This window comes from Cyclopterus lumpus, chromosome 16 (assembly GCF_009769545.1).
Source record: "Cyclopterus lumpus isolate fCycLum1 chromosome 16, fCycLum1.pri, whole genome shotgun sequence".
In the NCBI taxonomy this organism is placed as follows: domain Eukaryota; kingdom Metazoa; phylum Chordata; class Actinopteri; order Perciformes; family Cyclopteridae; genus Cyclopterus; species Cyclopterus lumpus.
The window spans coordinates 9,546,341-9,572,156 of NC_046981.1; the positions used below are offsets into that span (position 1 = coordinate 9,546,341).

The 25,816-nt window shown below is 42.7% G+C and overlaps 1 protein-coding gene across 1 annotated transcript; it reads left to right on the top strand.

Annotated features, from left to right (window-relative positions):
- Positions 1-238: 238 nt before the first annotated feature.
- On the top strand, positions 239-23,707 carry LOC117745790 (metalloreductase STEAP4-like). The gene is made up of 10 exons (XM_034554320.1): positions 239-287; positions 17,397-17,608; positions 17,749-17,856; positions 19,175-19,245; positions 19,653-19,737; positions 21,143-21,421; positions 21,509-21,603; positions 21,687-21,840; positions 21,948-22,118; positions 23,450-23,707. The coding sequence occupies exons 1-10, from the start codon at positions 239-241 to the stop codon at positions 23,705-23,707; spliced, it is 1,482 nt and encodes a 493-aa protein (XP_034410211.1).
- The last annotated feature ends 2,109 nt before the right edge of the window (positions 23,708-25,816 follow it).

Here is a 25,816-nt window from a genome sequence, read left to right on the forward strand (position 1 = left end):
TCTCATCTACAGTTATTGTACTTCAAAGCAATGACAGTTAAGATTAAATACGGTTTTAGAGAAAGCACAAGACCTACACCAGTGAGCGTGAAGCAGAGCAGAGGAGAGGAGAGTGGTCCAAGCTGATTTGGAGAAGCCCTTATCTGGTCTGGCTCTGTGCCCCTCTCTGCTCTTGGCTGCCCGCCACGTCGAACAGTGCCTAGCAGGGTCAGAGGAAGTGAGGTCATGTGAATCATGGATGCAGTTAAAGATCCACTTGGCAGCAAATGGCAAATTCCCCACTGAAGGTCAGACATACATCACCTATCAGAGAGCGATAGACATGCTGCTGGTGCAGAAAGAGATAGAGGGGTAGACAGGGAGATCTTCCATCTTTCACTCTGCGAGCAGGATATTGCGAGCAGTAACATATATCCCACCAAGGGAGCTTTACAGTGTTCTTTTGTTCTTGAAAGCAAAGATGTCATGCAGATAAACAGCAGCAGCTGCTCTTTTCATTGTATCCTCTCTTCCATCCAACTGCACACACACAAACACACTAACACCTTTTGGTCTCAACAAAAGCATTTCCCAGAGAATTAAACACAGGCGTGTATCCACGACCATGTCCTTATAGGCTGGTTTCCTAACAGTCTGCTCCACTGGGACTTTGATGTGTTGTGTGGCCGATTACTGTTCAGGGGTCAGGAAACAGCTACTCTTTCTGTAAAAGAAACTACAGCTACATCACAGTACATTACACCCAGGCCCGCTGTGAGTAATGTGCTAGGGTATCCAGTTTTGTGTTTATTCCAACACAAAAATATGCACAAGTGTGTGTGCGTGCGTGTGTGCATGTGTGTGTGTGTGTGTGTGTGTGTGTGTGTGTGTGTGTGTGTGTGTTTTAATGTGTTTGGCTGGGTATATCAGCTAGACTTTAATTTAATATGGTAGCCAGGCCTGCCATGGTGACCTGTAATGATTTAGAGCTGACCTCAGCTCTCTAACTCAATCAGTCTTTCCCACACAGCTGCAGCATGCATATGTGTGTGTGCGTGTGTGTGTGTGTGTGTGTGTGTGTGTCTGTGTGTGTATACATGTATGTAAGAGCATGCTTGCCTGTATGTCATACAAGCCTATTTACATATAGACAGTGAGTATGTGCTTGTGTCATGATACCACCTTGACTTTGCCCCCAATCTGTGCACTCTCTTTGACCTTCTCATCCACACAAACACACACACACACACACACACACACACACACACACACACACACACACACACACACACACACACACACGTTCATGCAAAAGCCATACACACATCCCCCATGGACTCTTTTACTCTTTATACTTGACTCTGTCTTTCTTTCTCTCTTTGACCTTCAATTCGAGTTTATGAGAGTAACCTCCAATCCTATAAACAAGCCGCCAGTCTAGCCCACACACACACACACACACACACACAATAGTTATTGGATTCATAACTGGGATACTCCTCTCCTCCTGCTCTCTGTGTAAAATGAGAGGTGTTGAAATGAAATTCTCCCGCAGAAAAGCTCTGCTCTTACCTGGGATTTAGAAAATCTCTCTCTATTTCTCTCTCTCTCTCTCTCTCTCTCACACACACACACACACACACACACACACACACACACACACACACACACACACACACACACATATATATATACCAAGGGTAGCAGAGGCTGTATGATGATAGAGAGTGAAAAATAAGAGGAGTGAGCGAATCATCGGCAGAGAGGCAGAGGGGGATCACAACGATTGAACTGGGAGTGGGAGGAGGATGACAGGAAGAGGAAGAGGAACTATGAAGGTACTCAAAAAGACATGAGAAGAGCTGAGTTTCAGACAGAATTGATCTGTCAATCGCTGAGGTTGGAGAGAGGTGGGCAAGGTGACCAGGGTTGGTCAATGGGGCAATGGAGAACTCAATCTGTTCTCATGGCGGAGTCGCTGCACTTATTTCCCCCAACATATAAATCAATGAAATGCTTTCACAGGACAAAATACTGGAAATCCTCACAGATAAACAACTAAATAGGTTGTTTGTGCTGTTCAAAACAACCAATAACATTACCAACATGAGGCCTATGAATGTTTTCTGATCTGTGCACCTGCTTAAGTTTTGATCAGCTTAACTGAAACCACTTGGCTAAGTCTCACCCTAAGGTCTATTTAGTAGCCGGTTTGGAGCTTTTAGTCACATCACATGAGCTTCATCAAGAAATGGAGAATTGTAGATTAAAAATCTTCCTTTTATTCCCAGAGCACAAGGATTTATCATCTATATTTACATAGAAATACTCATCAAATCTCAGTGTCCATTTCAATCAGGAGAGACCAGTCACATAAAGGGAAATGCATTGTGTATTATTAACAGAGGATATGTGATGATGAAGTCTTGACAGAGTCTTTGGCGCTTGGTTCTCAACAGAAAGATTTGTAATTGAGGACCGACTGCCCTGACCAGCAATAAGATAAATCCTCCCCGTGGAGTCCAGACCTGGTGGTGATGATGATGACGATGGTGGTGATGATGGTGGTGGTACTGATGAGGCTGATAGAATGATGGGTTGATGAAGCTGATGGATCGGCGAAGACTGGGACGGAGATGGGGAGGTGGAGGGGTGCGTAACGGCAACATGAATGAACTGAAGGTAGACAGTCATATTTAAAAAGAGACGGCAGCAAGATGATCGTTGTGCTTATTGAATGGAGGAGACCAGCTGATTTAAACAGTTGATGTCATGATTGACAGCCCCGAGAAATGACAGCAAGTAAATGATGAGTGAGCATGCGTGAGAAGTGATTGGCAGATGTGTGAGGAATAAATGACGGGCTTAGGCATGCAAGAGTGTGGTCTATATCGCTTAATTTAGCAGATCTGTTCTGGAGTATCATACCCCATGCTGTACATCACCATATACCAACTTCGTATTTGGTTCAGGTAAAGATGATAATCATGGTTAAAAGTAACCAACATGGATAGTTGACAGATGATATAACATGTACCACAGCCCCTGATGTCACAGTTTAATTATTTTAATAATCATCCTCCCTGACTGTTATTCTGAGGTTTTACAGCATTACAGCTACATCACACTATTTCAGCCATTACTTCTCAGAGACAAAGGCCATTATTCATAAGTCATTTGAACAAACAGACAATGCTGTTGTTTTCTGGTGAGATACTGAGAGAGACTGAGTGTAATGTGGCAGCCAGTCAAGAATCAGCCTTACTTCTCAGTTTGATCCTTGTTAACTTTAAGTTGACTTGTATTTCTTGTCTCATGAAAATAAAATCCAGTGACTAATAAATAATTTGCAATCGTAAATTATGAATTTGGATATAGATATCCTGCTGAATTTGTCTCTTGATTAGTCCAGTTGAAGCATTGTCAAACTGTACAGTACGATAAATACACACAGCAGGTCTAAACGTCTTTCTCTATTCCTCACTGCTTTGGCAATGGCACAAACACAAAGGAGACAAACATCAGAAAAACCTCACCTGAAAAAGGGTAACATGCAAACATGCACTTTATTTACTTTAAAGTAAACTAAATACAAATGATGGGAGCCATAATTACAGCTGTACAATAAATAACTGCTGTAACTACTCCCCCGAGGAATTTGCTTTGGTTATATTGAGACCACGGCATTACAGTGAACCTCTCTATTCTCAGCCTCAGGCAATTAAACGGCTCCCATGATTGCTCCCATAAAACATCCCTGTGTCTTTAAGGGAGTCCTCTTCTCTGTGTTGTTAAGCAGATTAATTAGGGCTGAAAATGTTTTTTTTTTTTGTTGAATTGATGGAGTGAGTGTGGTTGAAAAGAGCGGGAAAGACTCTGCAGTTGGATGAATCCTGTGAATGATTTTTCATAAAGTCTCTATTTTAATTATGTCAGAGCGTGGAGAACAGAGATGAGGTCACAATGGCCCTCTTGCTCTCCCGCACTATCAGTCCATCTTTTAATTATCCACCACTCCTGTGTGGAAAGCAGAGGGTTGGTATGGAAAAGAAGAGATCACATTCCCTCATCGACTGCCTGCCAGAAGTGTATGATGATTAGATGATTGAGTCCCCCCCCCCATCTCTGTCTAATATTACAATAGAGGATTCATCTCTCTGTCATCTTAAAAGAGTCTCTTAAACACTTGTCTCTCCTCCATCTCCCACTCTACCGTCACAATCCTTGTTTTGCATACAAAGCACTCACTGTAGGGCACTGGAATTCATTCTAGAAAGAGATACTGAGTTGACCTGAACCTTCGTCTTCCTCTACAGGGAGTAGAACAAAAAGAATCCATCAGCGGTACAAGCTAGTCAACTGAATCTCTCTTGCAAGGGTACGTTGAAGGAAAGCATTACGAAATGTGTCACCAAACCATGAATCACTCGCCATGGTTTGATATTTACCTTGACCCGTAAGACGCTGCACCTTATTCATCGGCCTCTGTAAAAGAAGACCTGCCTTGATCCAGTCTGTCGAAGCAGATCATCGTAGAGGACCATGTCAGTTTTTTCCCCCATTACAAATCACGTGTCCTTTGGGAAAGCATTTTCATTTTTCTATGACCCAAAAAACTATAGCAGGAACATGAAACTTGCTAATGTTGATCTCGCCCAAGTCATCAAGTTTGAAATATTTTCTCTATCAAAATTGCTGTGTCATTGTTATGCAGTTCATGTGCAGACTCAATTGTAAATCTGCAACTCATTACCACACAATGACAATGGAACGTCTATGAAGGTCTGTGAGTGGTGCTGTTGGGCCTATATGCAACGTTTACTATTCACACTAAGCCACCTTTAGCTCATTTAGTAAATGGATTATCTCTGCATTTTAAGAGCCTGAGAGATGGGAATATAATGCAGACACTTGATTGCCATAACATGGAAACCATTATCTGCTTTGAATGGTCGAAAAAAGATACATCACACATTTGAAAATGATCAGATACAATGAATTGCTTGCAATAACATTGTATTGTTTTTTCAAGGAAATCCACCCAATCGCATGTTAAATATATAGTGTACTCAAGAGTCAATTAAATTTAGTCATTTCAACTTTCTTCATGATTTACTATTAATGTCGTTAAAGTTAATGGATAACAAACCAGCGGGAAATCTCCCCGACCCTTTCATGTCCAATATTCAAACTTTTCTTCTTTTTTTTTTAACTTTTCTTTTTTTGCATTTTCAACACAACGGATATTTCTAAATATCAGATCATTCTTACTCAATCTTTTAATCTTCATCTTAACAAACATCTCACTACCAGATGTCACTGTTCAATACGATATAGCGGTCTTGATTATTTAAAAAAATCGTAGAATATCTTCAATACCCTGAAAACTGTCTTATATTATTTAAGGAGAGGTAATGTCTAAGACCTCTTGAGTGTTTTCCTCTGCACATTATTTCAATGACGTTACTTTGGGTAAATAGTGAGACTAACTCTGCACTTCCTGAAGTTATATTCCCTCACTCTTTATTGAAGTGTTTTGACTACTTTGTAAAGTCTCATTTTCAGACTTTCTTATTTGGATGGTGAAAGGAAGCGTCTGTCTCTGGCATTTGACCTTCCTCTAGGGTGCAATAACAAAAAAGTTTCATAAACTCTGCAAGGCATCGTGTTTGTTAATGTGTGAGAATATCTGTTTACATGTGCCTGCTTGTGTGCGCATATGTGCTTGTCTGTTTACTGTAATCTCTGATCTATAATTAATCATTGTCACTGTCCTAGAATCTGGGCTTTTTGTCTCTGTGAATACCTACTCTATCTCTCTCTCGCTCTCTTTTCCCCTTTCTTTCCCATGGGGAATGTCTATTTTAGGAACCTGATGTTCTCTGACAGCTTTCACACATTCCTCCATGGCATTAATGCTAAGAGAGACACACACACACACACACACACACACACACACACACACACACACACACACACGCATACACACACACGCTCACACAAAGAAGTCTCTCTAACATTAATATTTACAGACAGTCCTCAGGACATGTCAGCTGCACTCGGATACATTAGCCTGTGGACATACACAATGAAATACAACACAATAAAAAAAGATCCCCTAAAAGGCGCAGGTTATTACCACACACAATACATAACATTAGCATACAATACAATATGATGTGGCACAATACAACTCTCAATATGCTCAATATGAAACATCACCGTACATTACAATGAGATGGACTGCATTATGTGTGTTTCCTCATCCATTTAGTATTGTCTCTGCAGGGTCTGCCAGCCATGATGATATGATATCAAATCATAGTTCCAGTCATAACTTGTCATGTAAGATTATAGCCAGCTTCAGGCATGACATAGAACATGGAGGGGGATCACATCCTTAGGCTGTTGTACGGAGTGTGTGTTTAAAACCAATATGTTATTTATTTATGTTAAAGTCATAGTCTTGAATATGGCACAGGCATAACACACACACACACACACACACACACTTGTGCTGTGACACTCACACACACACACAAAGACAAAGGAGTCTGAATGACACTTAAATGTCAATCCATAGCTCAGGAAGTCACAGACTAATTACACTCCTCTGCTGACACAAAGACATTCTTTTGGCTCTTTCTTTGAATCTCCACAGTTACCTGACAGGATACGTGACATGGTCAACACCAGTGGGATTACTGCCTAACACACACACACACACACACACACACACACACACACACACACATATACAAATTGACAAACACACTCACGGAGAACCACATGTTCAGGCAGAAACATTATAAAAAGCGATCGGATGTATGCGTTCACACGTAAAGTGTGTCTCCTCGTCGGGCCATATTCTGTCATCTTGTTCACAGCTATCACTATGGTGTGTATAAGAACACCCCGTGTCGCATGTGATCGTTTGACATTTTGAAGCTGGAGCTTTAACTGTTCGCTGAGAAACAATCCGGTTGCAAGATTAAAAACATCGCTAGAGAAGTTCCTGGCAACACTGTGTGTTTGTGCCTGCACTATGGGCGCCTTGAATGTGCTTCGCTGAAGGTCATCAGCAAGAGTCTTCAGAGTAATTAAACATTTTCTCTTCTGCCAGAGAAGGCTATGCCTGACCCTTGACAGGACAGAGTTCAGTGCTCTCAGCATGGTCACACAGCAATTAACCTTCACATACTGTACAAACGGTCTCTCCTCCTTACTCCCCTGTCTCACACACACATATTCATACACGCATAAAACTGCAACCCATGCAAATTTGAACTGGACGTCTCCCTCTCCTCTCCTTTCCCATCTGTGCCCTTTTAAATAGGGTCAATTTTATCAAATGGAATATTTTAGCAGAGACATTTGCACACTGGAGGGAATAGGAACTAATAAGCTACGGCGTGTGCAGAAAGTTTCATGCCAATCTCTGTCAAATATTGCCCCTCCATCCTGTACAGTCTCTCTCTCTCTTTCTGTCTTCCTCTCTCTATCTCATGATGCTGGATGCATCATTCAGTGTGGGATCTTCACCTGTACTTGCCGACACCTACCATTTCAGGTTTGCATGCGCTGCATTTTCCCCCCAGCTGCCTTGTGACACACAAACTCTCTCTCTCACTCACACAGAAGCACACACAAACACACACAAACATCTACAAACATCATCCATCCATCCATCCATTTTCAATACCGCTTATCCTCATTAGGGTCGCGGGGGCGCTGGAGCCTATCCCAGCTGACATAGGGCGAAGGCAGGGGATACCCTGGACAGGCCGCCAGTCCATCGAGGGCACAATCTACAAACATCATTCATGGTTAAATCCTCTAATATTTAATTCCCAAGTCATTAATTATTTACATTTTCTCTCTCTCTCACATCGTAGATGTGCAGATCTACACGTGTTCACGCACACACACTTTACACACTGCTTAGTTTCTCAAGTATCCAGTGTCAGGCTGACCTATTGTAAGTCTCTGTTAATTTAATTTTAATTTATTAAAAAATAAGTCAAAACATTTGGCAAACATTATATACTAATGCACATATTCAATACCAATTATTTAAATCTATGTTTCCCATTAAAATGGGATTTACTCTATGTACTCAGACACACTGAATGAAAATGAGAGTGAAAAAAGCACAGTTGTTTTCTTTTTTTGCCGGAATAATACAGCCAATCATTTTTATTTATTAAAATATCTACTAAATGTCCGTTTCTTATCGCTGTTAGCAAACCATCTGCTGTTTGGAAACACAATGTTGAATGAAAGCTCAGGGATGTTCAGCATAATAAAACATAATAGAATCACATAGAACGGCAACAGAAGTGCGGACCTAACAGATTAGCCGACAATGAATAATTATCTTTCTCTATTAAAAAAAACCCCTCACGAGACAGCGAAATGCACAATAAACTGGTGTGTCTAATCAGCGTTCACTGTATGTATTGTTGTATTTTCTCCAAGAAAGCACAAGACATGCAGGTTGCTTCTGAAATATGCTTCTTTTTTTTGTTGCAATAATGGAGAAGTTTAAGAAACAAATACAATACACTTCAATTCAAAGCAAATCCCTGGAAATCATGTTTCTCTCTGAATAACTACATCAACTAGCAACACAGAAATAGACAGGTGAGCAGATGCACAGGCAAACTAACAGACGGATACACAGACAGGCAGAGAGACAGTCACACACACACACACACACACACACACACACACACACACACACACACACACACACACACACGTATAGATTGGCAAACAAATGCACCACATCACTAGCAGGAAATGCAGGTCGCCAACATCTTTGAAGCTAACTTTATTGCGGTCTGTGAGAATTCCCCACAAAACATTGTTCTGTGGACGTAAAAAGAGAGATGTCTGCTCTGAAATGGTCACCACGAAACATGAAACAACCCACAACTGATGTTCACAATATTACTTCATGTATTCTTAAATACACTGATTGCAGGGGCTAAACCAAGATGCCTATCAAAACTATCTGATAGTTCATATGATTATGTGATTTGTGTGTCTGTGTGTGAAGATCATTAAATTCAGAATGGGAATGGCAGACTCCGACTACATAATAAACAGATATACATGCGAGAGACAGGTAGATAGACTAGAGTGAAACGACAGACAAGGCCTCAGTTAAACTTTGTAACCATGCCATTAATCGTACAGGCCTGCTACAGGCTTGTAATTATTTTTCACCAATCATGGGTCTTTGTGAGTCGCCTCATTGTGGCATTGTATCCCAGAAGGCAGTTTGAAGAGGAATGAGAACTAATGGCATCCTCCCTTGTTAGGAGAATGTTTCCCCCTTGTTAACTACAGATTTGGTGTGAAAATGTACCCTAGAAAGAAACAACAATGTACCTAATGACCATTAATCACCATACTGCTCATTAAATCCGTGCACATTGCATGCTGCCTGCCCCACTCTCTTCTTCCTTCATCCTTACTGCTGTAAAATTATAGAGCAGGAAAATTGCATCTCTGATGAGTCTGAGGTTTTCATCCTTATAGAATTAGACTTCAGCCTTTTCCTACCTTGTCAGCTCTTTCACTCGACTGGAGGTGAGGCTGAGGAGATGAGGCGAAACATTCCTCAGGCCTATTTCAGCCTCATAATGGGCTGCCGATTTCCCTGCAGCCGCGAGGGAGGAGCTGTGTGGATGCATGCTATTTGTAGACCACAGCTGTTCGTCAAAGATATGATTATATAGAATGACACAGATACATCAGAGATTTTCATCTCAACTCTCAAATGGTTCTGTTCAGTTTCATCCATATTAGATCTCATAGAGAGTGACGTGGATTGGAAGAGGGAAGGAAGAAGTCAGATGAGGGGAAAAGATTGTCAAAGCTTGTTTTCCAAGGAGAGGATCTTTGTCGAGATATTTTCAAAGCGTCCCAATCCCCTGAGTTGAAGGCTGAATTCTGAAATAAGCAATATAATTCAGCAGCGATGTGTGTCGGACGAAAGAGGAAAATCTCTAAATCTGCAGTTTCATGCAGCTCCTCCCCACCTCTGATTTCTGCCGCTCGGCTTGCCAGATAAGATTCCTAACTTCAAACGTGCAGTCAATGCTCATGCTGTTAAAGCAGAGATAGAGGACGTAGGTCTGCTGTGGAGATGGAGATTGAGTGTACACTTACACACACATATGGTTTATACGCATACGCATACGCATATGATGTATTAATGTATCTCATCAGCCAGAAGTTTCATCAAAGGCAAACATCTGCAGAAATGGGCTCCACTTTCATCCAAACTGTTTCTGATTCTCCTTAAACCTATTCTAAGTGTTTCATAATGAACATCCCAGTTGTGTCTGTCTGGAAAGCTGGTAATGCAATATTTATAGAATATTTCTGGGAATACTTTTGGGATACTCTGGTTCTAACAAGCGTCTTTGTTCTACTGAGGCACAATTTCATCTTTCCTAAGTTGCATCTCTCCCGTTGTCTCTTTTTCTGTGTTCCACTCTCTCTGCTATTCTCTATCTGTTTCTGTCGTTGTGTCTCATTGTATATACAGTATCTCCCTCTGTGCCTTGATACCTTTCTCTCGGTCTGCTATTTCAACAATCTCAAAACAAAAGCTCAGTCAGAACCTCAATCTGAACCTCATACCTAATGCATTACAGAAGTAGCCATCATGTAACAGAAATCCCACAGAACTCATCTATATCCTGCAGGCTTTTCCTTGTCCATTGTAGCATCATGGACCTACATATGCGCGCTGTAACTCAAAACTGTCTTTAATAACTGTGCCTCATATCATTCTTCATGCCTTCCGACAGCTGGAAACTTCCAAATAATTGCCCTTGGGAATTGAACATCATCACCACAGCAGTTCACTCTTGCTTGATGCAGTACAGTGTTGTCGGTGAGAGGTGCACATTTTTAGTTTTTTTGTCTGTTAAACTACAATAATGAATGTTTAATGTTCACTATTGCAAGATTGCATGTTCTTTCAGTAATGCACTGGAGGCTGATCCGACACAACACTGACACAATTTGAGCTCAGTTTCTCACATGAGCTGTAATCTGTACTCCACCCTGACATTTATAAAATTGAGGTTCAGCATGTGTTTGATGTAAACATGTCCCAGAGCGCATCCCTGTTAAATGTCGCAAGATGTTTTCGGATAAGCACAAAACACTTGCATGCCTTCAAATGCTCTCTGGACTTCTGTAGAAACGTTCAAGGAATCAGGACTTGAAGAGGTGTGTGTGTGTGTGTGTGTGTGTGTGTGTGTGTGTGTGTGTGCGCACGCGTGCACAAGTGAGTATTTAAAGCTTATTTTTTTGCTTCCATTAAGTGGCCCAAAAAAATGGTTTAACATGTAATTGAATCCAAGCAAGTTTTAATGAATCTTAAGCAAAAGTTCAGTCAAGACTCTCTTTAGATACTTTTCATTCATAATCTCTGTCTCTCTCCCTCTCTCTCTCTCCCTGTGATACTCTATCAGCTGATTGTGGGCGTTCACTTTAAAATAACCAACCATGTTCTGCAAGCCAATCACATCGTTGCTGTCAAACTTTAAAACATGTTCTCTCCGTTGCTGTCAGTTGTCATTTCAGTGCAATCGGATGCTCCTCCCCTTCCTCCAGTCAGCATCACAGTTATGCTCCTCATACATCATCAGGTAGCAGCATCTCCCTTCATCACCACTATTACCAGTGTCCAGTGGGGATTATGCCTTATCTGACTGGCTGCTTGATGGAGTTATCCATGTGTGTCCTGGTGTTCTCATGTTTTATTAATTCTTCCAACGAGTGCTTCATGTCCTTACTCCCATAACTGTCCATGCTGGATCTGTCCCCGTTGATTTTACCGGGTCGGGTCTTCTTGGAAGAGAAGTGCTCGCGCTGTCTGTTGTCATATCAAGAACACGCAGCTTTTGGGCCAGATGACTTTGGCCCAAAGCTGAATCTATTTTAGGATGCGGATTGGCTAAATTGTATGTCACTCATTTATATCTTTAGTCAGTAGTAGGCTAAACTGCTTCTTAGACCCGTCTCTTGTGGGCCAGAACGATTCGGCCCCAGCTGCAGCCGAGACACAAAGCTGACAGACGGAGAGGAAGTGCAGGAAAAGCTTATATTTTGCACAGATATCCTATTTTACAAATATTACTGGGTATATTCAATATCTCCAATATTTTTTTTTGTGGCTCAAGGTGGGTGGGGCACAACGTTTGTTCCACAGAACCATCTGAGAAGCCATTATTGGAGTTTCAAAAAGGGAATGCGCTTTAAAAAAATAACTCATAACGGAGCGAGTTGGTAGAAAAGCCAAAAAATCCTTTCAAATCGAGAATGACCTAATGAAATGAACAACTGCCGGTGCGTGTCGTCCCGCACGCACCTGAACCAGCTGTCAGTTGCTCCTCAGAGGACACTGATTAACAAACTCATTACTTGAGGCCGAGATGGATTTTTGTGTGATCTTGTAATCTCGCATACATTCAGATTGCATTCTCATGCATAAGGGATGGCCCCAGTGGTTGACACTTGTCATTTTATGTCCCTTTGGGATTAAAACAACCTTTTCTTTACTACCAGCAGCTACAGGTGTCACTAAATCAACCTCCGGGGAGGTGTCCTTTTAAATGTTCAACCTGTGTGTTTCTGTGTGTGTGTAGGAAAAGGGAGTTGATAACCTTGAGAGCAAAGAGGCGTTCTTTTAGTTTAACCTGTTAAAGAGACAGACACGGGAACATATAACTGCCAGGTTTACTTGAAATTACTCAATGATTTCAATAGTTGTTCATTTAAAGACATGTTGGAAAAGAGAGGTTGGGGAACACTGTGGCCAAGTGAGAGTGTGGAGAGCAAAAGGAAAGGCAGACACTAGGAGAGAGTGAACAGATAGAGAGGGAAGAGGAGAAGAAAGGGGAGATGTCCAGGAGGCAGAGCGAGTAAATGAGTCATCGGACTGGATCTGCTATCAAGTCTATTCTAACAGCGCTCCAAGTGAATGGATGCCTTAAAGGTTAGGCATAAAATGATTTCTCATTTTGCTGTGATATGCCCTAAGGTAGACATTAATGCTTTAGTTATGGACTTGACAGTAAAACCTCCTGAGGAAAAGCGCTGCTTGTCTTCCATAAATATTGCCACCTCTCTATATGCACATTGTGATTTCAATGAGGCTGCTTTTATGATGAGGAGCGTATACTTCTGTGCAAATATTCAGTAAAGTTGACGTGATTCTGTTTGTCATTTCTACAGCCAGGTAGTCGCCCTGCTGCAGAGCCAACTCCCCAGGTGCTGCGGATCACAGCTGAGACTCTATTCCGCTCTTACCGTCCTGACCCATTTCAGCGTGCACGCGAACACACACACACACACAAGTAAAGCAACCACACACAAAACACTTTATGTGTGCCAAGCTTTATTTCTGCTCTGTTGAGTTTTTCGTGTCACAACTTTGCAGATGTTTCAGCCATGGGGACATGAACACTATTTGCACAAATTCTCTTCCCAGTCGTTTGGTTGGAACAGTGGGTTTTGAAATGATAATGAATCTGTGGGCTAGGATCTCCCACATGGCACCAAGTCTAGTGTGGAAAGAAATAGAATAACGCAGCCTTGGAAAGCAGCAAAATAAGATTTTTTATTTTCTATCAAATGTAAAAGTGAAATTCTTTCTGGACCAAATATGCCCTCTAAAATGGTTTGTGTTTCAAAGAAGAGATTAAAGGTTCAAAACTAATTAATCTGAGATAATAGTTGCATCGGTTACATTACATTACATTACATGTCATTTAGCTGACGCTTTTATCCAAAGCGACTTACAATAAGTGCATTAAACCGTGAGTCCAAACTCAGAACAACAAGAATCAAGCAAGTACAATTTCTTCAATAAAGTCAAACTACAAAGTACTATCCGTAAGTGCCATTTAAGTGCTACTAAAGTGCTATCGGTAAGGGACATTTAAGTGCTACTACGGCATTTAAGTGCTACCTATTCAAGGTATAGTCGAAAAAGATGTGTTTTTAGTTTGCGACGGAAGATGTAGAGACTTTCTGCTGTCCTGATGTCAATGGGGAGCTCGTTCCACCAATGAGGAGCCAGCACAGCAAACAGTCGTGATTTAGCTCGAAGTGAAGGAGCTACAAGCAGATTGGCAGAAGCCGAGCGAAGTGAACGGGCTGGGGTGTACGGTTTGACCATGTCCTGGATGTAGACCGGACCCGATCTGTTCGCAGCACGGTACGCAAGTACCAGTGTTTTGAAGCGGATGCGGGCGGCCACCGGTAACCAGTGAAGGTCGCGGAGGAGCGGAGTAGTGTGGGTAAATTTCGGTCGGTTGAAGACCAGTCGAGCAGCTGCATTCTGGATGAGTTGTAGAGGTCGAATGGCATTAGCAGGAAGACCTGCCAAGAGGGAGTTGCAATAGTCCAGCCGTGAGATGACCAGAGCCTGGACCAGAACCTGTGCTGCCTTCTGAGTGAGAAGGGGTCGGATTCTCCTGATGTTGTACAGCATGTACCTACAGGAGCGTGTTATTGCGGCAATGTTGGAAGTCAGGGAGAGTTGACTGTCGAGCGTCACTCCGAGGTTCCTGGCAGTCGGAGTCGGAACCAGCACTGAGTCGTTGAAGTTAATAGATAGGTCGTGGGTGGGAGAGCCTTTTCCTGGAAGGAGGAGAAGTTCAGTCTTGTCCGGGTTAATTTTCAGGTGGTGTGCGGACATCCACTGAGAGATGTCGGTCAGACAGGCAGAGATTCGTGCTGCTACCCATGTTTCAGATTGGGGAAACGAGAGGATCAGTTGGGTGTCGTCAGCATAGCTGTGGTAGGTGAAGCCATGCGAGCGAATGACAGAGCCAAGAGAGTTGGTGTACAGAGAGAAGAGAAGAGGACCAAGGACTGAACCTTGAGGGACCCCGGTAGTCAGAGGACAAGGCTCAGACACAGATCCTCTCCAGGTTACCCGGTAAGAGCGGTCGGTGAGATAGGATGAGAAGAGTGAGAGCGCGGTGCCTGAGATACCCAGGTCCTGGAGGGAGGACAAGAGGATCTGGTGGTTCACTGTGTCAAAGGCAGCGGAAAGGTCTAGAAGGATGAGGACAGAGGAGAGAGAGGCTGCTCTAGCAGTGTGAAGCTGCTCAGAGACAGCAAGGAGGGCAGTCTCTGTTGAGTGGCCTGTCTTGAATCCAGACTGGTGGGGGTCTAGAAGGTTGTTACAGTGAAGAAAGGAGGAGACTTGGTTAAAGATAGCTCGCTCTAGAGTTTTGGAGAGGAAGGGAAGGAGAGAGACAGGTCTGTAGTTGTTGACTTCAGATGGGTCGAGAGTGGGTTTCTTCAGGAGAGGGTTGACTCTTGCCTCCTTCAGAGAGTTAGGGAAACAGCCGGTTGAGAGGGAGGTGTTAATGAGATGGGTGAGAAAGGGAAGAAGGTCAGGAGCAATGGACTGGAGAAGGTGAGAAGGGATGGGGTCAAGGGGGCAGGTGGTTGGGCGGGCAGAGGTTACTAAGGTAAGAACTTGATTGGGAGACAGGGGGATAAAAGAGGAAAACAAGGGGGAAGAAGGTGAAGTTACTGGAGGTGTAGTTGAGGAAGATGGATTAGTAAATGAAGAGCGTATGTCGTCTATTTTTTTTGTAAAGTAGTCAACAAAGTGGCTTGGTAGAAGGGTGGAGGGAGGGGGGGGAACAGGGGGGTCAAGGAGGTTGGAAAAAATTGAGAAGAGCTTTTTAGGGTTAGATGAAGAGGATTCGATTCTGGATTGATAGAACAAACTTTTGGCTGCAGTGATGGACGCAGAGAAGGAGGAGAGAAGAGATTGATAGGCAAGCAGGTCACTGGCGTGTTTGGATTTACGCCATTTCCTTTCCGCTGCTCGCATTGTGGCTCTCTCGGCGCGCACCGGTTCGGACAGCCACGGAGCCGGAGAGGACTTGTGGACCTTTCGAGTCGTAAGAGGACAGAGAGAATCAAGAGAGGACGACAGCGTAGAGAGAAGAGTGTCAGTGGCGAAGTTAGGCTGCATAAGTGCGAAGGAATCGGTTGAGGGGAGGGCTGACAGAACAGAGGAGGCCAGAGAGGAGGGTGAGAGGGTACGGATGTTGCGACGGACAGGTGCAGAGTCCGTTGTGGGAGGGTTGTCAGTTCCAAAGAGTGGGAGAGAGTAAGAGATGAAGAAATGGTCAGAAACATAAAGTGGAGTTACAGTGAGGTTTGCTGTAGAGCAGTTTCTGGTGAAAATATAGTCAAGGTGGTTGCCAGCTTTGTGAGTAGGAGGGGAAGGACTGAGAGAGAGAGCAAAGGAAGACAGTAAGAGTAGCAGGTCACATGATTTCTCAGTCTGGATGTTAAAGTCACCCAGAAGGATGAGCGGGGGTCCATTTTCTGGGAAGTTTGAAAGGAGGACGTCTAGTTCTTCCAAGAAGTCTCCAAAGGAACCAGGAGGACGGTAGAGAACGACAATGGTTAGATGAACCGGATGAGTAACCGTCACTGCATGAAACTCAAAAGACAGTGGGGTAAATGGAAGCGGGTAGAGAGCAAAACTCCATTTGGGTGAGATGAGTAGACCTGTGCCACCACCCCGACCAGAGGGTCTGGGTGTGTGGCTGAAGGAGAAGGCCGAGGAGAGAGCAGCAGGGGTTGATGAGTTGTCTGGTGTAATCCAGGTCTCAGTGAGAGCAAGGAAGTCCAGCGATTGCTTGATAGCGAAACCAGAGATGAAGTCCGCCTTGCGGTTAGCTGACTGGCAGTTCCAGAGGCCCCCAGTGACGAGGCGCTGGGTCTGTGTAGAGCGGGTGGGATAAATAAGAGAGGAAGGATTTTGGTGCATGTGTGACCGAGTCCGCGGTCTATAGTATCTACGAGCAGATGTGCACACAGGTATGAGGAGAAAACACATTATCACAGGGAAATGTTTATACTCAGCCACCACCGAAGACTCCAACGAAAGACTCCTAGGTCTTTATCCTCCGAGTCTTCATGCGAGGAGTCTTCCTTGACGCTTCAGCTGACGCTACAAGCCCCAACCTGGTTATACACCCGAGTTGATTTACAGTTTAAGGTCCTGCTGAATCAATCTATCTATTGACTGCACATGAAATAGTAAGATTAAAGAAAAACACTCAAATTTATTGATGACTCACAGTGACACATCATTATATAATGCATGCTTGCACACTCCTCCACATATGATCTCAGGTGTTAGGAACATCCCCATCCCCCCCCCCCCCCCCCACCCTACACACACACACACACACACACTTGTACAGTGGGCAGAAAGGGGTTAAAAATCCCACGCTGTTATGCACACTCAAAGAGGGAGAGGCAGTGTACAGGTCAGATTCCACAGTAATATAACTACTCAGCAGGGAACATTGGCCATCCACACTCAGAATGAGAACATAACATAGTGGTGATTAGACTGTCCGACATGATGAAGCCAGAGAGCGTGTTGCTGCATCCTCTGGGCACAGCAGCTGCCCCTGTGCCAGAGATGCTGTGTATCTTCGGGACGGGGGACTTGGGGCGCTCTCTGGGCCAGCGTCTGCTCCAGTCTGGCTACAGGGTGGTGTACGGCAGCCGCAGACCACACAGCTGTGGCCCCTTGCCTCTGGGAGCTCAGGTACGACACATGGCTTAACATCGCACTTTTAGTCTGTCAAAATCTACAAAACAAAAGTGTGTGTGTGTGTGTGTGTGTGTGTGTGTGCACCTCAAACATGTTCACGTCTCTTAATGTCTTGATTTATTTGCTTTGCGCAGGTGATGAGCCACGTAGCAGCAGCCCAATCTGCCAGACTGATCTTTATGTGTGTTCACAGAGAACACTACGCATTCCTGGAGACAATGACACCTCATCTTAAAGGAAAGGTGAATCAAAGTGTAATGTTAGATTAAATCAATCAATCAACAATAAGGTAAACACAATCCTTAGGGAAAGAATCAGGAAGTAATAGTTTATTAAAGTAGTTCCTTTTGCTGAATCAAGGACTATAATTTACTCCTCACTGACCTAGAATATATTCCTCCAAATCAGATTATCTACATATTGACAGGCAACATGTTGATTTTGTGCCCCCTTGTGTAATGTAGTTACAAAACTGAAGTTCATTTAAGGTAATCATGAAGTTATAATGACGCTTTCTGAGAAACAGTTCACAGTATTCAGTATTTCACAAGAAACAAGCAGTGACTGTTCAGAAAAATGTGTAGTGGATTTATGATTTGCCTCTAAATCATCTCGAGACCCCTCAAGATTATCCTGTGATCCCTTGGAGGGTCTCAGTAAAGGATGAGCGTTCAGATTCACAGGTAGAAGATAACATATATTTGTTCTCAAGTAATTTTCCGAGTTTGTGTACTGTATTAGCTAATAATTCCCATTTCATTCTAGATTTATTCTTTACATATTTCCAGCAACTGTTGTGGATTGTGTGTACAGTGTTAAAACATACAGTCTCACATTAGAGTGTGAGGGTAGTTACTCTGTGATCATCGTAAATGTTATGACCTGAATCCTCTGAAGCACAAGCTTTTCACCTTTTAAACTGCAAACCGTTGTGCTACTGTGTTCGCTTCCCTCTGTGATTCCCTTTATATCGTGGAGGCAGGATGAAAAGGTCGAGGGCAAAGAATGTAGCTTAAGCAACAGCTTGTAATACTGTACACACAGCCACATACTGTACACACAGCCACATACTGTACACACAGGCTATTTCAAGACACCGGAGCTTCCCATGCCAAAATAAAGATTTAAACATTTAATCACTGCACAAAATAAAATCAGGAAATGATTGGTGGAGAAACTAAATTAAATAGAATGTACCCCAATAAAAAATAAGATAAACAAACATAGTGCAATATTAGTGCGTATTTGAACTGGAGAAAAAGACAACAACAAAAATATTAGAAACGACTGTGTTTCTAATTACTGACGGTGGAACAGTTTGCACTCCACTTTACTCTGTTACACAAAAAGTAATGTGAATACAGTAACGTCTTTTTAAAGCAAATTTTGAATCAGCATTTTTTTCTCTCACTCCTTTATCATACTTTCTGAACAGCTCAACATTCTCCTTTTATTGTAATAGGAATATGTATGAGACAAGATAGTAGTTAATTAAAATGATTTATTTTAATTGTTCTTTTGTCTCCTGCACTCTCTTGATGCTGATGGGTTGATTACAAGGTTCTGGTGGACATCAGTAACAACCTGAAGAAAGACATGTACCCAGAAGCCAACGCTGCCTACCTGCAGAGGTAACAGACTCCTGTGAAGAGGATGAGAAGAAACAAATCATAAAGACTCTGCGCATGCAAAAGCTTTTCCATCCTCATAAATGTAATGTTTTATAAATGGAGCAAAATTCTCTGCAAATAAATATCGGTTTAATGTCAACAATCAATTTGAAACAGTAGTCTTTTTTGGGAAAGTGCTCCTAAAAACCATTTAGAGCGCGAGACATCAAATTTCTCAACTGAATCCAAAAGAAATGGAAGGAAATGAAAAGGAGTTGGGGGGTTGCAGTTCCCTTGGCAGCACAGCCTGCTGCGTGTCTATTCATTTGAAGTGGAAACATTGATTCTCACCATTTTCAGGCCCCTCTTTTCCTGTATGTGTATTTGTAGAGAACAATAGCAGCTAAAGTCCTCTGTGTGTTCCTCAGACTGGTCCCTGATGCTACCGTGGTGAAAGGCCTTAACACGCTGTCTGCCTGGGCCTTGCAGAATGGACTTCTGGCAGGAAAGCAGGTGAGAGAGGAGTGGAAGTTAGGAATCTGTTTAAAGACGTCAGTGGGATCAGGACAAAGCAGTCAGGACGCTGCGGAGCTTTGGTGACAGGAGTAAAGCTACAAGGACACAGCTGTAACAGACATTACCAGCTTGATCGTTTCATGATGCAATGCATGTTTAACTTCACACCTGGCAACAATACCTGCTTTCAACATTTCCTGGAACACAATTGGTAACGTGTCTCTCAGGCTTGTTAATCGTAGGAGACGAATATTTCACCATAAGCCGCGCAACATTTATGAACGGAATTGATTTCATTTTTGTTGATGCAGATAATTGATTTTGCCGTCTTTCCATAACAATGCAAGAGAAAATGAGGACAGCGCTTGTATGAACACACACACAAACGAACAAACACACTTAATGATGTTACAGAGTTGAAAGACCATTGTTTATTGCAGCTTCCGTTTCGCCGCTACAAAGAGAAAACACAAACATGCTGAAGACTCTGGAGACCAAACCTGAATCTGCCTTGAATCCTCTTCAACACACACACACACACACACACACACACACACACAAACACACGAACGCACGCACACACACACACACACACACACACACACACACACACACACACACACTGCTCTATTTGCTTTGAAAACAGGTAGCTAACCGTGAGTGAATGTGTGTCATTATCAGTGCATGTGTAGATACAGTCTATAACCACACACATGCTTGTGTAAGTGTGTGCTATTCGTTGGCCAGCGATTTGATTAGATCCACAGCGGGGCTGTGCCTCTGTCACATTTACATTCAGATGAAGATTTAGTGTGTCGGCCATGCCCTGCTGTTACTGGTGCAGTAATGTAGGGAGACATGGCTGGCTGCCCTGTCCACTTATACACACACCTGGGGGAGAACTGCTCAATCCCACTGACTCCACTATATGCCTGTCAAACTGCTCTCTTTCTCTCTCTCTCCCCCCCCCCCCCCCCTCCCCCCCCCCCCTTTACAAACAATTTAATCATCTTATCAGTGGTGAGTGTGTTAATAACCTTCAACATGGTGGATATCTAGAAATAGCATTACATATTGAGCAGTGTATATTTGGTACGTGTATTTGCATTGTCATACACTTCCAGAGGCTGCATCTCAAATTTACTGAAACAGCCCAGTGGAGGAAAAAAGAAAGAGTAATTCTGTAGGACAGACACTGTAGATACACGGTGTGTTATCACGTCATGTGCTATTCCAAACAGGACTGGTGAGTCATCGCACAATAATCTTTGAGTGATTATTAACAACTAAAAAACAACAGCTGAGCAGTGGTTGTTATTCGGAGGCATTAGTTTAAAATTATTATTTTTTCTTTAAATGGCCGCAAAACATTTTGAGAATAACACACACCTCCATGCTCCAGGTGTTCCTGTGTGGGAACAGTGCAGAAGCAAAGCAGGCAGTAGCAGAGATGTCCACCAAGCTGGGCCTCACTGTTCTGGATAAAGGGTCTTTGTCAGCAGCCAGAGAGCTGGAGGACTTCCCCCTGCAGCTTTTCCCAGAGTGGAGGCTGCCGCTACGCGTGGCCGTCGGCCTCACCGCCTTCTTCTTCTTCTATCTGCTGATTCGAGATATCATCTACGCGTATGTTGAACAGGGGAAAGACATCTCCTTCAGAATTACGATGGCCCTGGGCAATAAGGTAAAGATCTGTCTGGTTAAATGTTCTGTAAATGGTATTTTGTGTTCCCCTTTAAAGGATGTGTTCGGTTCATCCCCCATCTTTCAGGTGTTTCCCATTGTGTCTCTCATCATGTTGTCTCTGTGTTACCTGCCTGGTGTCATAGCTGCCTTCCTTCAGCTCTACAGAGGAACCAAGTACAGGTCAGACATCAAACCATCACCAAAATCTCCACTGCCTGTGCAATTTCATTTTTGAAGGCTTAGCTCATTTTTGCATGTTCCAGACGCTTCCCTGATTGGCTGGACCGCTGGATGCTGTGTAGGAAGCAGATGGGTCTGATTGCACTAGGCTTCGCTTTTCTCCATGCCATCTATACATTCGTCATTCCTACTCGCTATGCCGTCAGACACAAACTCATCTCGCTTGTGGTGGATGAGGTACGGCCGGCTGTGTCAAACCTTTTAGTATTTCAACGATCCTGAACATAGAGAAGTATAACATAAATCTAACCATACTTACAGTACTGTCTCTTTGTCTCCCTTAGATGAAGAACAATAAAACCACCCCGTTTTACTTTGATAACACGGAGGCATGGGCCCAAGACTCATTCTATATGCTGGGGATCCTGGGCTTTTTTCTTTATGTCCTGCTAGGACTAACATCCCTGCCGTCAGTGGGAGGCTCTCTCAGCTGGAGAGAGTTCAACTTCATTCAGGTCAGAGCGCAGTTGGAAATGTACAGTACTTTAGGTTCATGTGTTAGTGTGTGAGTGCGGGAAGGTGCGCTTGCGTTTACTTTGAAGCCTTACACATTAGGTCAGTCAGGTGCTTACTATCAGTAACAAAACACTTCTTTTAGGGCTGTAATAATCTATATTTTGAGTTTCCAGAGTTATTGAAGTGTTGTAAAAACAATATGTCACTGGCAGTCATATCCCGGGAGGCTAGTTAACTAACTGCCTAACACAGACACACAGAACGAAAGCCTGGCTGACTTTAGACCAGGATCTTAAATGTTAAGTTATTCATTAAATAGAATTATGATACCTGGAATAATCCTCAGGGAAGAGATTGATAATACATGTCACATGTCCATTTGTGTAAAGGTCAGGTCCATAGGTAGACCTCAGATAGGGAATGTGACTCAGAGATAGAGGTCTAGTTCAAGATCATTTTTATGATCGGGTAAGAGGAATTGTGAAAAACATATAATAACTGGTATCAATTTACATAAATAGTTTTTCTTTCCAGGGTTGTCAACCGATGAATGTCAATTATTGAATGTTAATGCTCACAGCAGAAGGATTTGCTGTTGTAGATGGGTCGAAGAAGATTCATGATTAATTTATAATAGGGGCAACATTTATTACTGCACTTCATCAATATGAAAGTTTCCTTATTGTGCTGATTACTTTAAATCACTGTAGATGAGAACATCGTAGTGCTAAGAAACCAATTACTCTGGATTCAAATTGAATTAATATTTTTCAAAAACATACCACAGTCTGTAACAGGTTTCTTTTTTATAAAAATCAGCTGTACAGTGGTTTCAACGTAACCAAAACAAATACATTTTGAACAGGAAAGTATATCAAATGATTATATATTGCCAAGAATTAGATGTGTGTCCGCTAAATATGAATAACACTAGCAGACGGTTAGCTTAGCTTAGCATAACGACTGGAAAGCGTAGAAAATGCTTCGATATGTGCAGCGGTCACAAAGTCCTCCCACAGGCTTCTCTAAAGCTCACGTTGTATCTCACTGTATGAAAACCAAAGTATGGGGTTATGTGCTGGAATATTTTTTATCCCAGCGTGGTAACCTTCTGAGATAAAACACATGATTTAGTGAGCTTTAGAGGTGCTGGTAAGTTGATTTTGTTAGCTTTGGAAAGACACAGGCATCTGTTTCCTTTGTGCTAACCTAAGCCAACCACAGCTGGCCACAACTATATATTTACCGACATGAGAGCAGAATAAGGGTATTTCCTAAAATATCTCACTACTCTTTTAACATTTCAATTTCATGTGTTTCTTTCCCCCAGTCTAAGCTGGGCCACCTGACCCTGTGCATATGTACGTCACATGGCTACATTTATGGCTGGAACAAATTTCTCCGGCCCTCTACCTACAAATGGTACACTCCTCCTGGCTACATGCTCTGTCTGATTGTTCCTTCTGTGGTGCTGGTGCTGAAGGCCCTGGTCCTCCTCCCCTGCGTGGATCGAACCCTCACCCGCATTCGACAAGGCTGGGAGAGGACGCAGCCAGACGAGGAGATGGTTAAGGCCACTAACCTGTGAACTCTGACCTCTGAAGTCATTGGATATGCTGGTTATTGAGTGTCTATTTCACTTGTTATTTTGAGGATGAAAAATCTTTAAAATGGTCATAATGGTGGGGCGACTGTGGGTCAGTGGTTAGCATGTCTCTCTTTCAATCAGGGGGTTGGCAGTTCAATCCCCGCCCTAGTCGATGTGTCCTTGAGCAAGACACTTAACCCTGCGTTGCTCCCCGTAGCTGTGTCTACGGTGTAACATGTAAAGTGTCTTTGAGTATCTTAAAAAGCGCTATATGGATTATTATTATTATAACTATACATTTCAAATATTAGAAATACAGATAATCCTGACGTGAAACATAAATTATTCATTTTCTAAAATGTCCACTGTCTTGTTATTCAGGTCGTGGTATATAGAATGAGTAATAGTAAAACATATCCAAAGATAATTTTGTCCATGCTCAGTTGGTGCATGATTGTGTCCTTTGATCAGTCGGCAATGCCTTCTCTCAATTGTGCAATAGCCAAACAAAACAAAAAGTATAGTTTATTTCAGCCAAATGGACAGGTCTCTCTGGATTCAAATGTTTTTAATCTCTCTTTACTTTGAGCTTTGTTCTGTATCTTTTTCACACTATGTGGAGAAAAATAGATTGATATCCCCCGCTGACCCATTGTTTTGATAAACATAAGCAACAGTTTCCCCTTTCCTTCTCTCCTCTCCCTTCAAGTTGTGCGATTGTATCCCTGAGGTTGCTTTCTTTTCAGGATGTTATTGATCTCCCTGTTTTCTAACACAAACACCTTGCTTCCCAAACGCTTCTTTCCTCTTAAGGGCATGCAAACATGCACACGTACACACTACGCTTGCACAAACAAACTGTGAAGGAGAGTAAGGTTGAGCAAATTGTATTTCCGCATGCAGAGTCAGCACACACGCGCTCACAGATGTACCGATACAAGTGCCAACACCACAGTGTATAAGTGGTTTGGAAGCCAAAAGCAGACTCAGGAGGAAGAACAGGTGTCTGTTACAGATCTAAAACAGTGTAGATCATCAGACCATGTACGAGGAGGCAGAGAAGATTGTAGGTTGCATAACATAGACAGTTTGTCAATGGCAGGTGACTTGATCAGCAGATGAGCAGAGGTGGCGAAGTCAATAGTGTCGATAACAAGATATGTTAGTATGTACAACACTAATCAGATGATCCAAAGTCCGTGGAGGGAAGAGAGGAGGATGGAGCAGCTGTCTCCATGACGAGTCTAGTGCTACAAGAGAAATATTCAATGTCTTCTTTGCTTAAGGCAGAGCATTTAGTCAGAGGCATCCTGCTATCTAGCATCTAACAGCGTTATCTGCAGACAATCTGTCATCCCCTAAACCCTCTCACATGTTATTGTTCTTCTATTACAAGAGAACTGCTGTTGGTTTTAGCTTATCTCCTGCCGTTTGTCAATTTGTCACGGCCATCGGCGTCTGATGCCAACGCACAAGGCACCCTTCATGAAACACATGTAAATCTATCCGCCTCATTAGACGCTCAGAGAAAATGCTCCAGGAATGCGATGACATAGTACGCATGTCGTATGGCGGTTACACTTGGTAGCGCTGTCCTGACCAACAGCGTCATTGCGAAAGTGTAGCACCCACCCGCCCACCGGTTCCTCTGTCAGTACTTTCGATGTTGTTAGCACTTTTTGCTGTCAGCCACCGACTCATCGCTGACATGTTAAGAGCTGTAGAAACCTATGCTTCCAGCCTTAAAGTTCAATTCTATAAAGGCAAAAATAAACTGCAGAATTTGTCGGTAAAGAACATGAAAAGTTTACCCAGGATTCATCTGTGACACGTACACTCTGATGTTAAATTAATAAAGGTACAATGTGCTATTGGCAAATGGCTTTGATGGATCTTGGCACTAAATTTAGTAGTGTTGTTTGTGTGAAGTTGTAGAAAAAAATGCTTTATAACATTTTAAGAAATCAAGATGTTAATCATGCCCAAGTCTTTGTCTTAGTTGTATGACATTGCATATCTTGATTACTATCTAATATTATATCAATACGACTTTTTATGTCAAGTGAAGCTGATACCATATCTCAATAGAAACTTGATAGATTTGGTTTT